The 15,031-nt window shown below is 44.0% G+C and overlaps 1 protein-coding gene across 2 annotated transcripts in view; it reads left to right on the top strand.

Annotated features, from left to right (window-relative positions):
* rbks (ribokinase) overlaps positions 1 to 15,031 on the top strand; it is a 45,869-nt gene that overhangs the window by 26,346 nt on the left and 4,492 nt on the right. Inside the window, exons 7-8 of one of the 2 annotated variants that reach the window (XM_080480073.1) lie at positions 1,036 to 1,127; positions 8,570 to 8,758. In XM_080480073.1, the coding sequence (XP_080336199.1) occupies positions 1,036 to 1,127; positions 8,570 to 8,758 (281 nt within the window). The remainder of the gene's footprint in view (positions 1 to 1,035; positions 1,128 to 8,569; positions 8,759 to 15,031) is intronic. The other variant, XM_080480074.1, reaches the window with a different exon arrangement.

The raw sequence follows: 15,031 nt of genomic DNA on the forward strand, positions 1-15,031 counted from the left end.
ACGCAAACACACACACACACACACATACACACACACACTCGCATTTCTTTTTTGCACAACAGACTTTGATGTCACCAACGCTGAACATATATTTCTCTCCCGACGCGCGCGCTCACACTCGCATGAGGCTTTATTTTGTACACACAGATATCAGAATTAATCGCTTCGTCAAGCTGGGCTTATCCTCACACATACACAGAAATCATGGTATTAGATGCGTTAATGCTCTCCGCTCATGAATATGCATCAGACAGTGATGTGCAACACGTACAGAGGATTACTTCTGACAAACACTCCCCGCTCTCTCTCTCTCTCTCTCTCTCTCTCTCTCTCTCTCTCTCTCTCTCTCTCTCTCTCTCTCTCTCTCTCTCTCTCTCTCTCCCCCTCTCCTGCTCCTCGACACACAGAGAGGGTCACAACTCATCGCACCCACACACTGACACTCATATATGGGGTTATATGTATACATTATGTTCAGTGTCCCTCGCTCACACACGTGTGTGTGCACACACACACACACACAATCCTGCCAGAGACTAGGAGGTTCTCTCTGGGATACGAGGTCTTTTCACTAGGGTCTCTTTTTTTTTCTTTTCTTTTTTTCTTCCAGGGAATGCTAATTTAATTGTTTAAAAGGTGTCTTTTTATAGAAGCTTATCCACTTGAGCTCTGCCTTGCAAGAGCAATCCCCAGCGGTAGCCCACTAGCCTTTGTTCCCATTGAAAGTTTAATTAAGGTATTGCCAGAACTTGGCAGTGAAGGCTCAGAAATAGAGAGAGACAAAAAAGAAAAAAGAAAAGAAACATCTCACAATTGTAAAAATGTGTCACTCGGGGACATTGTCAAAAATGGAATCCTTTGGAAAGCAAGCTGACAGCCAGAGCTGGGCTTATTATCAGTGGAACAATTGAGTTTTTTTTTTTTTTTTTTTTAAGCCTGGTTAATGACTGCATGTTATCCTGAGTGACCTGTGGATTAGGAGGCTTGACACTTGCGAGCCAATAAAAATGATCACCGCTTGCTTTCTTGTTGCAGTGAAGACAATATTCAACCCAGCGCCTGCCGCTTCTGACTTGGATCCAGATTTCTACCGAGTCTCTGATGTGTTTTGCTGTAATGAGTCTGAGGTGATGAATCACACACACACACACACACACACACACACACATTCACACACTCACAGCTCGCAGTATTTATCACAGCAGCATTTGTGCCTCCTTGCACAAGCTCACTTTCACAAGGGGAAACTGAAACGACACAGCAAAGTTGAAAATACCTATTTTTAGAGATGTCCTGGACATATTTACCAGGTAATTACAATCCCAACTCCAATAGAGAACAGCATGAAAAAGTCACACGTTACTGCGATGCTACTACTACTACTACCACTTTTACCTATTATTATTGTTATTATTATTGTTATTATTATTATTATTATTATTATTATTATTATTATTGTTATTATTATTATTATTATTTCATTAAAGTACCATTTGTCCTGAACCAACTCCAACTGGGGCGTCATTTACATGCAACTTCCGTTGTGCTTCGGGTGTCCGTTTACACGACAACGGTGCTCGGAGCCTCTCAAAATGCAGCTTTTTGAAAACGTTTTGACTCTGTCTCCATTGAAACGGAGAAAAATGCCGTTTTTCAGAAAATCTGCTACTGTGCATGGGCACCACGGTCGTAGTAAATCGTTCTTCTGCACGTGCGTGAGCAGACGGACAATATGACAATGGCGGTGTCCAGAGTGTCATCGCTCCCAGTCCATATTCTCCTGGGACTTGGTAGTTTTATAGTTGAAAGTCACCCGTAATAACAATCCAACTTTACTGTCTGTAATACTGATCTCTGTGCATGTGTGGGTGGTCTCATTACCAAAAAAACCCCCCCAAAAAAACAAGCATGGCGTGATAACTACATCGATTTCAGTGGTTGTGCTGTTTCTGTGTACAAGGACATTGTTTTAAAAACATTGCGTTTTCACTTGAAACGTCGCTTAAACCAGGACCGACGATGTCCAGCTGTCAGTAACGTTAGCATTAGTCTACATTCACAGAATTTGATGCTTCAACAGCTTTCTTGCTCAATTAAATAAGACCCGTCAGCTCTTTTTTCTACTGAGTGAACATGCAAACTCATACAGAAAGAGCCGTCCCCAGACAGGAACAAGCAGACAAATGTAGTTTACAAGCATTAGTCGAACTGTGCAGAAGATGGCCCTTTCTGCAGCTTTAGGTTAAACTTTATCCTTTATTTCGTGCCCTTTCACCTCGCCCTTTTGTTTCTGGGAAGGCTGGAGAAAACACTTCCTCCTCCGCCTCCACACAAACACTGATTTTCATCGAAATATATAAGATATCCAATCAGCAAGGTGGTGCAAAGGAAGAGGCAAAGACATTCGAGCTCCCACATGTGCGTGCACCTTTTTTCACATTGACTCACCTATGCTTACCCGGGTCACAACCTCCCGCTTGCACATCCCCCTCCACCTCCACCCCTCACCTGCTGCAGCCTTCAGCCATAAACTCTCTGGCATAAGGAGGGTTAATCGAGGTCGCCGCCCTTTTACAGTAAGTAGTACGTCTTGACAGTCAGATGACAGACGGGAATGGGAGTGAAAACAACGAGGCAGATGTGCTCTTTGGCTGAGTCAGTCCCCCCCACCCCCACACCCACACCCCCCTCAGGGATCCAGTGGTTGAGAGTTCGCCCGGGAGGCCTATTTGATGTGGGGATGCAGGGTGCAGAGGTGTTGCTGTAGCCAGGTGTGGAAACATGAAAGGGAGAGTTGACGACAGCGCTTCGTTGAGTCTGTTGGATCGCGGCGGCCCAGTCATGTTACAAGCTATGCAGTATGCAAGAGCTCTGAAATCCCCTACCCATGGACAGGTATCCCCACGGATCAGCTTTGAAACATAATGTCACTATAGTGACATCAAACACAATAAAAGTGTAAAAAAAAAAAAAAAAAACATCAGAAAATTATTGAAAGACTAGCCTGAAAGCAAGTCACTTTTTTTTTTTATAAACATTAGTTAAAATATTTCATTTATTACATCCGAACAAGGACGTAATAAAATCATTGGTGTATATTTGTCCGTCTGGATGTTTGTAAGCAAGATTTAGTCAAAACTACTGCACGGATATTGTAGAAATTTTCACCACATATAGATATTAGGCCATTGAAAAATCCATAAAACTTTGGAGGTGATACGGAAACTTCTTTTATTTTATTTTTTTTCTGAGTCCAGGTCAACCAGAAAGCTCTTATTTATTTATTTTCTTATTTATTTATCCATCCATCCATCCATCCATCCATCCATCCATCCATCCATCCATCCATCCATCCATCCATCCATCCATCTATCCATCTATCTATCTATCTATCTATCTATCTATCTATCTATCTATCTATCTATCTATCTATCTATCTATCTATCTATCTATCTATCTATCTATCTATCTATCTATCTATCTATCTATCTATCTATCTATCTATCTATCTATCTATCTATCTATCTATCTATCTATCTATCTATCTATCTATCTATTTTAAAAATAATTCAAATTATTTCAATCTAAAAAAGTGAGTTTCATCATGGATATTCAATGTGTTCATTTAACACGCGCGCACACACACACACACACACACACACACACACACACACACACACACACACACACACACACACACACACACACACACACACACACACACACACACACACACCCCGTCTTGCTTCTTCATCCATCATGAGACTTCTTGGTACGGGTCAGTCACACATAGTAAAATACAGAAGTGAAGTAAAAGCCCTAATCTACTCGAACGATTTATACAAGATAAGAACCCTGGAGCAAAAAAACACGACCGATCACGACAGACCGCATCCTGCTTTCAGAGTTTCTCTTGCTCCCGTCAGGTCGTCTGTTCAGTTTATGCAGATCCACCAGACACAACAACTCTTTTGTTCCAGCTGCCACTCAGTAGCTGTAAATAGGCTTGTGCATGCTTGTTTGTTGTTTTTGTTTCCATGTTTTACTGTGCTCCAAACGAGCTCCTGTGGATAATAAAGTGCAACTTTACATTGACCATGATCTCATATTGATATAGCCAAGTTTATTATTGATTTTATTGTTTAAATACAACGTAGTCATGTTACCAGAAAAAAATTATAATTGTTTAAATTCAATCTAAACATACTCCGTAACCCTTATTTTTTTTTTAAATGTAATGTAATTATACTATTATTTCACATCAACACTCATGATTTATTTACAACACAATAATGTTAAATAGTTTAATACCTATTTTTCCCCATTTTGTTTATAACATACATATGATATTCCACTTAATGGTAGTTGGAGCATCTCTTCAGTAGTTTTTTAATCCTGAACAATGTTCATAATTAAAGATTATTTATTTGTATTATATCACGACTCGAATTTCGGTTTCCACATATAGAAGTCCAAATGTTTAAAATATGAAAACATAACATTTGACAATAAAAAAGCTTTAAATGAAACTAAATCAAATTGTTAAGTCTCTATCAGGCATATGATCGTATTAAGTAACTTGTGCATTCCTCCTGTTTCTATAAAACAAATAATAGTACCTATATTATGTGATTAAATGGGGACAGTAAACACTGAGATGCTTGCTCCTTGTATGTTTTCCCAAAAGTGTCTTTTCTTACCAGTCAGTTTACTTTAATTCGAATATACAATGAGAAATATTTAGGATATTCCAAGGATACAAATAGAGAATTTAAGCGAATGCTCTGTAAAGCACTTAATACTGGTGGCCTACTTTCGATGCAAAAACTCTCATTTGTTGTTTTCCCAAAAGCCATCGGATTGGCAAAAGCTGTTAAATTTACTGAAAAGAAACCTTCTTCATAAGGTCACTTTGGAAAGCAAAAAACTGAGTTGGGGGGGGGGGGGGGGGGGGAAACTCTTTGCGAGAGAATAAATACTGCATGTAAAACAATTGCAAATCCTCCTGCGTGTAAAGCGAGAACACCTTGAATACACAAAACATCTGTAATGACAGCAGTTTCTCCTGCTCTTCTACCTGAACATACACTTCTTTTCTAAGTCCGCCCACCCCGTCAACATATTTATGCTCTTCATGCAACAATAGGTGCTTGCTTTTGTTAGTGCATGCATGTGTATGTGTGGTAAACACACACACACACACACACACACACTCGCACACACACACACACTTACACACTCACACACAGCAGAGAGAGAGGTAATTCAACTCTCTCATATTCTTGTACACAGAGGGAGGTAGATTGATTCCCTGCCCTGGTGTGAAGCTGATGACTAACAAAACGGCTCTTTTTCTCTTTTGGCATCCGACAGCACCGGGGTGGCTGCGGGCTCTGAAAGCACCGATACACTCTGCGGTTTTATTTTTGAACTGTCCAAGGTCACTGTTGGCTCTGACAGATCACACACACACACACACACACACACACACACACACACACACACACACACACACACACAAACATATATACAGACACAAAAAAGGTGGGTGGGGGTAGAGATAGCGAGGAGAGGGGTTGGAGAGTTCTCACTCCTCCTTTCCAGGTTAGCGCTGCTGGTGTCAGCGGCGTCCTGACCCCCGATGCACCCCGGGTTTTCGAACAGAGACACATATCCTGTACAGGTGTGTGTGTGTTTGTGTATGTGTGTGTGTTTGTGTGTGTGTGTGTGTGTGTGTGTGTGTGTGTGTGTGTGTGTGTGTGTGTGTGTGTGTGTGTGTGTGTGTGTGTGTGTGTGTGTGTGTGTGTGTGTGTGTGTGTGGTCCCACTGTACCACGGGGGAGTTTTAAGGATGACAGAGTGCAGGCGCTCTTTGATCCTCAGCCCACATGCTACTCTGAAATGCTTTGCAGCGATGTGGAATCATCTTTGATGTCCAACCTGAGGACCACCACCCCGACACTGACCCCGACCCCCACCCCCACCCCTACCCCTAGTCCCCAAAATGAGCCCTATTAGCTGCAGATGTGCGATGGATCACGCCTGAATGAGAGCATGACGACCACAAGCGCGCGCTTGTTTTCTGACGCTCCCGCGTTCCACTTATGACTGTCGCCTTGAAAGCAAGGTCACCGTGAAAGTCAGAACATGAAGAGCGCCGTGCGTTTTAAATGCAAATTCTACAGCTGAAACCGTACTTTTTTTTTTTTCTTTACTGTTTTCAACAAAAACAGCATAACAAGAATGAATTGGTGCACATACTGTATTCCATAGGTGCCAACAACAACAAAAACACCCAAAGCACAGTATCATCAGTGATGAATGTGCTTTGGGTGTTTTTCTGCAAAAAATAACAAAAAGAGTACAATAGGGAGAATAGTGCAACAGGGCTAAGCAACCGCCACCAGGATGGGCAGATATTGTGTTGACTGAAAGGAGAATCTGTGAAAATGCACTGTGGCATTCAGCACATGTCATATTGAGCAGTCCATGTACTCTCATGTGAGGCCTGAAGAAAATTTGCGGCGTGGATTGATGAATCAGCAAAAATAGTTTAACTTTGGGAAATTATAGAGAGAAAATGTCCCAGACAAAATTTTTTTCATAAATCAGGAAACGCATATACATATTTGAATATGACTTTACGTTGCTTTATTTCAGATCACAGTGACATAATAGACATCGAAATGTTTACTGTAAGACGATGCAAATAAAGTTATAAGATGGGACGGGACGGGACAAGATAAGATAGGATAAGATTATATAAGATAAGCTAGGATAGGATAGGATAGGGTAAGACAAGATATGGTATGGTAAGGTAAGGTAAGAATATAAGAACAGAATAAGAAAAAGAATCAAACAAGAAAAAACAGCAGTGACCTATTTCACATAACAAAAAAAATATATCCTCAATATATCCATATTTAATACGTACCCAGGATAATATGACAGTATCACACAGACTTTATTGCACAGCAATGAATTTATTGCACCATGTAGCTTGTTGCACTGACATTTATTTGTTGTTTGTTGCACAGTTTGATGGACGTTGGCAGGAAGGGGCTTTCATAGCAGTTCAGTCTGGTTCTGGAGACCCTGAGTCTCCCGCCGGACAGTTGCAGCTCGAATTCGCGGTGTAAAATGTGAGTCGGGTCATACACACTTTTCTGTGCCTGTCCGGTGACCAGCTGCTCGTAAAGCATCTGGAGGGAAAGATGGTTCCTGACCCCCATAATCCTACACGGCAATTTGCACCAGACCGGCAATCTGTGACCTCCACTACACAGTCAGGCCACAATGCTGTATCTGATGATTCTCTCCATTGCCGCCCGGCAGGAGAGCAACATGATCCTCCGCTCCACTTCATGCCTGCCGCATAGATTACATGAGCCTCCACCTGTAACTCTCCTTCTCTACCACGCTGTGCGTTATTGTAGCTTCTGCCTCTTCCATAGGGAGCAGCCAGAGCAGTAATTGGTGTCTATTTGTGGAGAGATCGCCTGGTGACTGTGAGCGCCAAGAGGCAAAGACCAAGGAGCCGGAAGGTGAAGGAGCACAACCACGTCCTCAGAGAGAGTTTGGGGAATTGAAATAGGTTTGATTTTGCTCGGTCAAACTGTGCCTGTAAATGGGCAAAAGATCTCTTCATGCTGGCGGAACGTTTCCTTGGTCGAATAATGCTCAATCATAAGCTCTTCGCCCCGACGTTCATGACGCCACTTTACAACAATCACTTAAATTACATCTCTGTGTGGTGATAACGTCGGGAGTGGTGAGGATAAAAAACAACAACAACACATGATTGCAGATACGTGCTTGCATACCACTGCGTTCTGAAACTGCTCGTTAAAGCACTTAAAAAGTAAAATTAGAGTTGTATAGTTAGATTTGATGTTGGCGTTTTTTAAGTTTTTGAGAATGTTTTTCATTATGTCAGGAAACACACCTCTTCCAGATTCCTCTCAACTCCAAAGAAACTCTAACTCATCCTCACCCAGACAGCTGTTTACTCTGCAGTGAGCCGCTGCGGTTCGGAGGCTCCTTGAAGTTTCCCCAAGCATCAGCTGTTGAGTCCCGCTCTGTCACTGTTTAGTCATTTTGGACCCAGATGAAGCGGCACAGTCACAAGATCCACTCTTTTGAAAACGCCGGGCCCGCAGACTGCTGACAGATCCGGCAAATCTTCACAGGCTGAGTGTGTTTCATGAGTCTGTCCGACCACGGTCAACGTGTAATTAAGAGCTGACTCACCGCCAAACTGTTAACGCAGAACAGTGAGCTGAAGAAAGTACGCAATAGACGTCTAATTAGGATCTGGTTGTGGCCTGCTTAACTCCGTCCATTAAAGGCAATAAACAATGCAGATAGTGAAGCTATTTCTCTGATATGCACGTTACACACACAGTACATTAGGTGCAAGGGTTTCTCCTTCTTCTTTCCATGGTTTTGCTTTATCTTCAATTGTAGTTCCCGACCGTTGATTATCCCGGCTTTCCTGAGGCGGGAAATTAAATAAATGTATTAAAAATAATAGGAAGAAATTGTAAAACAAAGCGGTGTTTTCCTCACAGGCAGAGCTGCTCACTGGTTTGTCAGTGTCCACAGTGGACGAGGCTCAGCGGGCCGGTCAGGAGCTGCTGAAACGAGGCTGCGGGAGCGTCATCGTCACTTTGGGACCCCAGGGCTGCGTGGTGCTCAAGGCACGGGGGTCCACCCCGAAGCATGTTCCGGCGACTGCGGTCCAAGCAGTGGACACGACGGTAAGAACGGCGGAGCTACTCATTCGTGCGTCGATTCCCCGATATATTATTAGACTTTCTCGAGTTTCTGTCGGTTATATGATGATTTTTCTCAGCGGGATCTTTCCTCTTGAATTTGCAGGGAAAAACTTTGAATGATCTTGAATTACTTTGTTCATATTCACATTTTTATGGTTGGAAACTGTCGAACTCATCTGCACGATATCTACAATGCGACCACACTCCACACAAAGACTTACCAGCCTTGAACTCGCACTAGTTAATTTAAGTTTGCACAAGTTCATATTTTTTTTTATTGTAGATGGATTTGAACTGTTAATAACTTCTTACAACGTGACAAAGATAAGGAAACTTTTGCTTCATCTAAAGGGGTGCAGTCTATTTTGAGGAGGCTCGTCCTCTGCAGTGAACTGTAACAATACATCGGATTGGCGGAGAATAAACTCGGCTGGAGAAAGTATACAGTGGGTTTTTACTGTGGAAAGTCACAATTATTTCTGATCTGCTGATGTTTTCAATCCCACTGTGAGTAGAGGTCAGGGCAGGTGTCACCGCGGCTTCTGTGGCTGAAAAAAAACGTGTTTTTCTAACCAACGTTTCTTTGTCGCTGGCTTAAAAAAAAAACATTTTAATGCCAACAATATCTAATTATTTTTACCACAATTCATCGTGAGGGACCATTGTTCAGATGTTGGTCAAGGATGGGGTTTAGTGAAACCTGATTGACAGCATTCAGGCTGTTTTACCCGTTATTTATTTATTTTTTTTAATCATTAAAAAAAGAAATGTGGAGAGAAAGTGGCCAGTCGGTCGTCCACAGTTGTGGGTTCTGAACAAGAGCTGACTCAATAATAGTCATTTCTCTTCATCCCACCGCCGTCACCTTCAGGACAGTACCACTTTTAAACCATATACGTCTCAATTCTGTCATCATCTTTTCACCAACATGACAAAGATTAAGGCAAATAAGGCATGCGATTTTGACATTTGACGTTTTTTTTAATGCCTTCCATCACACATACGGTGGATTTTATTTTCTATTCCAGTAATTACTGAGTAATTCGCAGTATTTTTTTTTTTTTACCTTCTTCATTTTCCACATTTGTCAAAGGGGGGGAAAATGAATTTTCAATGAGAATTAAAGCAATCCAGCCCATATGTCACTGTCATACAGACACTGGGGGGAAAGATTTATTCTTTCACACCACTTAAAGAGGAAGTAAAGAAAATCTTATTCACAGAAAACCTTCACACTTTTCTTTTTCTTTTTTTTTTTTTTTTAAATCCTCTCTCTGCTCCTCGAGCAGAACGGTGTGAGTCGGGCCGGGGATGTGGTGACCACCGGCTGTTTCCCCTCCCCTGATCGCAATCTTCAGAAGAGTATCCGAGCCCTTTTGCTTTGAGTCATTCCTCACCGGCCTCTGCGGCTTGTTTTCGTCACACGCGGGGCCTCGCTTCCACGTTTCCTGCCGCTGAGGGTTCTGCGGTGTTGTGTTTTTCTACCGACCCGAGCGCGTCATCGCACAGCGGCGTTAATCACCTCCCTGCTTCAATCAGACCCGCTCAGCTTTAATTGTTTGTGTAATGGATTCTTTCACGGAACCCGGGGACTTTTATTGTGCAATCATTTCCGAGTTGCCGTGCGTGTTAAGGTGTGTGGGGGGGGGGGGAGTTGGAGCACGAGATAAGTCACAACACTGACGTTGAAAAGCAGCGAGTCGAGGGGACTTGAGATTAAAAGTTTGGCTCTTTTTGCACCGTGGATGGCATCTGTTGCCCCCGTAAACACATAACTACCCTCATTCGTGTGTCTTTACTTCCCAGTAGTCCCCTGGGGCATTTACCAGCTCCCCCCCCCCCTCTTCCCTCACCCGTGACTCACCTCTCAGGCTTGCATCAGTCAGCAGAAAGCTGCACCCCCCCCCCCCCCCCCCCCCCCTCCCTCGTTCACCCCTTTGTGTTCTTTGATGGGCCCATAAATTCTGCTGTGTTTAACTATTTTGGACATCATAATCCCCTCTTCCAGTAAGACTTTTTTTTTTTTTTTTTTTTTTGAAGTGAGGAGGGAAAAACAACAGGTTGTTACCAAAATTGTTATTCCCTTCGCCTCAGCTTGTTCTAGTAATACGGGCCTCTTAGTTATCATTACATCTTCTGTTATTATTGCTTTTGACTGCGACTTCTTCCCGCTCTAGCAGCAGTGATGGGAATGCCCCTGAAAGCTTGTGAGGACCAGAGTTCATTTCTCTTGTTACGTTTTTTTTTTTTTTTTTTTTTTTTTTTCCTTTTCTTTTTTAAACACGGTCACACACCTCAGATCACGACCCAAAGCCCCTAATTCAGTCAACAATTATCCAATATCAACACCGTGAGTCACGCTCTCTCACGGCTCAGCGAACAGTTCAGCTGCATGTTGCGCGAATCGCAAACAAAACCTCCTTTTATTTTCACCGTTTCATCACTTTTGATACAACTTGTCCCAGCTGGAGCGCGCGCCGGCGATTGATCCGCCTTAAGTTGCCAACATGACTGCTAAATCATCCATCCTCGTGATTTCATCACCTTCTCCTCTCGCAATGAGACATTTTAACACAGCGGGAGCGTTTTACGGGCTGAGTCAGGGACGGGAGTCTGGATGAATAACAAAGAAAATCCACTCATCCACTGTGGGTCTCCCCCACCTCCTCCAGTTGTGTCCCGTCTTTTTTCTTTCTTTTTTTTTTTTTTTTTACTTAAATTAAGTGCAGGCTTCCCTAAAAGAGATCACAGTCTGGGCTATTTTTGTGTGGACAGTGTGATTAGACTTTAACACACACACACACACACACACACACACACACACACACACACACACACACATACACGCTGCAGGACTTGGGTGGCCTCCGCCGCTCCGGGAGGTCCACCGTGTTGGGCGAAAGGTAGACAGTGCTCTCTAAACCAGACATGACAGAGGTACACGGCGGGTCAAATTGTTCCCAGTCTGCTCCGCTGGCCGGACGACCCCACTGCACGATTCCTTTCCTGGAAGCCCCTGATGGTAAGGGAATACCTCCTGAGCGCCGCATTCCTCGACCCTGCACAATTCAGGTCAGCGTGACCCAAGGAGAGAAAAACTGCCACATCACCGCGTTTTAATGGATCGCACGTGCTGCGGGCAGCTGCTGCAGCCCAGATGCTCTGCCTGGCCGCTGCCAGCGCACAGTCATGTCCGTCAGTGTTGCACACAAAACCAGGCGAAGACAAAGCGCTGCGGATGGATCAAAGATGCAAGCGGCCTAATTGGTCCAATTAAATGTCTTTTTGATCTCTGAAGCCTTCCCCTCTCTCTCTCTCTCTCTCTCTCTCTCTCTCTCTCTCTCTCTCTCTCTCTCTCTCTCTCTCTCTCCGCTGCTTCAGAGGAACCGTTACCGGCTGCTCTGCGAGGCTTTACTGGAAGCTTCCGGGCGTGGAAGCCCGCTGTGAGTCACCGCTGCCCCTCAGTTGGTTCTTTGCTCTCCCTGGGGTGCCTTTCATTGACAAAGGCTGTAGGCTTCAGCAACTGACTCCATCTGCAAAGAACTCCCATCTGTCGCACCAGAGCGAGGAGTCGAGATCGGAGGCCTCCGGGTGAGAGCTACAGTTACAGAATCAGAATGTGTCACGTAGTGCACCTCAGAGGAACCTCAGTGTGCGTCAGAACAGCATATAAACCAGTGGAAGCTACGAAAGAGCAGCGGCGTGAAAAATCTTCTGGAAAAACAATCGGAGTCCCTCGACTGCAGACGTGCAAAACTTATAATAGAATAAAATATTATCCCATCAAAGACCAGTGTGCCCTTGCCCACGTTACAGTGTCACCAGTCACACTAAAGGCTCAGTCACACACGTGCTTTTCAGACAGCCTAAACGTCACTGTCTTTACACTTCAGTGCCTCCAATGCACTGGAATGAGCCTTTAACCCTCAAACCACCGGGGTTGATCAAAATCAACGCATTGACCAATACTAAGGAGAAGAGTAAACAGCGGCAGCACCACTGCTGATATCTGCAACTTCCCAGAGGAATCATTTGCCCAAGGGAATCAATAAATTAACTTAAATCTACACGACCGTCTCCGACGTGGAAAGGCCTCTGCAGCCGGGTGCGCCACATGATGTGCAGGCTCAAGGGATTTAACGGATGCAGCAGATTCTGACAGAAGTACAATGTGCCATTCTAATTTGAGATCTGTATTTTCTATAGGTTTTGTTGTCTCGAGTGCTTAGCGTTCGCTCTCGTGTCTCCGCGCTGCACTTTGCAAAGATCGCTTGTCAATCAAAGCGCGTGGGCGCTTCAGTTATGTTTGGATTTTCCCGTTGATGGACTTCTCTGTGTCTGTATGCACTTCTTTGTTTGTCTGCGCAGCTGTGGCAGTGGCTGCTACTTGTGTTAACTATTCAGCTCTCTGGGATCCCAACACACAGCACTTGTGCTTCTGTAAGTAGCATTAAAAAGGTCACTTCCCTGGAGTTTTCAGCGCGACAGCCCACCGCGTATAGAAAGTGTTCACGACAGCAAACAGAAAGCTTTCAGAGGCAGTCGATTTGTCTCTGTTGTTGGTAAATCTGCCCAAATTGACTCCTCGCCAAGTAATTCATCCTTTTATTTTCCACCGTCTCGCCGCCGTGTGACCGTGCAAACACATCAAGCTAAAGAAGAGGGTTTTTTTTTTTTTTTTTTTTTCCGAAAGCGCACTTTGTTAATTCGTGGCTCCTCACGGAGGTGTCTGCCACTCTCAATTTCCAACTTGGGCATGAGTACCAGGCGGAGGAGCGGCGGCGAGGTCAGGGAGCGGCGGCGGCGGAGCGCGGCCGACCGGGCGTGGATGAGCATCACAGCTCATCCACGGCGAGTGCTTGTGTCACTTGATTGACAGGCCTCCAGATCTAACCTTCACCAAACTGTGTCGAGGGCAGCGGCAGCGCAGCTGAAGGGGGGTAGCGCTTGTCAACCTCGCTGAGCTTCAGTCACTTGATCCGGTGGCGTCACATGCCAGTTTCAGGGAAGGAGACGTTAGTAAGACAGAGGAAAGGTTGGACAGTGGCTCAAACAGTCAAGTGGAGCTGAAGTTTATTCCAGGACCACTTTTGTTAAATATATAATTACATTGTAGAGAGTGCCTTTTTTTTTTTTTTTGGTTTACCTGACATTAATCCATACAAATAAGTTGTATAGATTAAGATAAACTAATTCCTTTAGCACTATTGCAGTTGTGTAATTTTTACTTTTACCCTCAAGTTTTTCATGACTCAAAGAAAAATCAGTTGTGATTTTTAACGGGTCCTGTACAAACAGTCGTGAAGAGACAGATTTTAGCAAAATCATGCAAAGTTCATGGGGGGGGGAAACGCAGGCTGTATATATCTGATTCTAAAGGTTCCCACCAACAGCGGCGCGATGGAATGTGCATAATCTTTGTAGCAGACTGTACGAGCTGAATCTGCGCCGAATAAAACGTCATAAGCGTGCGTCATCCATTCAGCAAAAGCAAAGTCGCCAAACATGGCAAGAGCTCTCGCCCTTGCGGTATTCCTACGTTTGGAGAAATTCTCAGCGTGTTGAGCATTGGCTTATCAACGTGGGCCTGTACTCGGTGATTTTCCGGTGTCGTGCGGACAACTACGTCATGTCCTACGTGCATTTCTGTTGGTTTGTTTAAGCTGACGTAATCTGCCACTGTGACTCCCCTGAAATATCAGATAGTGGTTGCGGCCTTACGACCTCGGCCGTCCTAGAATTGTGCACAACGCCCGACCACGGATTTTACCGATGATTCTCCCACGATCCGATCTTTCTGCTAAGATTCTGCATAGAGCGTGCTAAATTGTACGCTTATGTTTTTCTTGCTTTGGACCACTTCTATGTTCACACACACACACACACACACACACACACACACACACACACACACACACACACACACACAAGCGATCTCGGAGAGGATCCAGTGCAATGAATCACTTGGCTCAACTTCCTTTCTTAAGGTCAAGGTCTCGCCAAGTGCCTTGCATGTTCAAGTGAATGTAAATCCATTTGAATCATTTGACCTGAATTTCATATTTAATCACCAGATGCTTGAATCTCTATTTGTTATTATCTCTCTCTCTCTGCGTTGGTCTTGTGATGCATTTGTGACCTGCCCTTTGTCAGCTTGGATCCTCCCCTTCATTCCTGAGTTGAAGATAAAGCAGAGTAAAAAAAATAAATATAGAAAAAAAAAGCTTTTATGTATTTTTCAAGCCTATAAATTTA

This window comes from Lipophrys pholis (assembly GCF_963383615.2).
Source record: "Lipophrys pholis genome assembly, chromosome: 14".
Classification (NCBI taxonomy): domain Eukaryota; kingdom Metazoa; phylum Chordata; class Actinopteri; order Blenniiformes; family Blenniidae; genus Lipophrys; species Lipophrys pholis.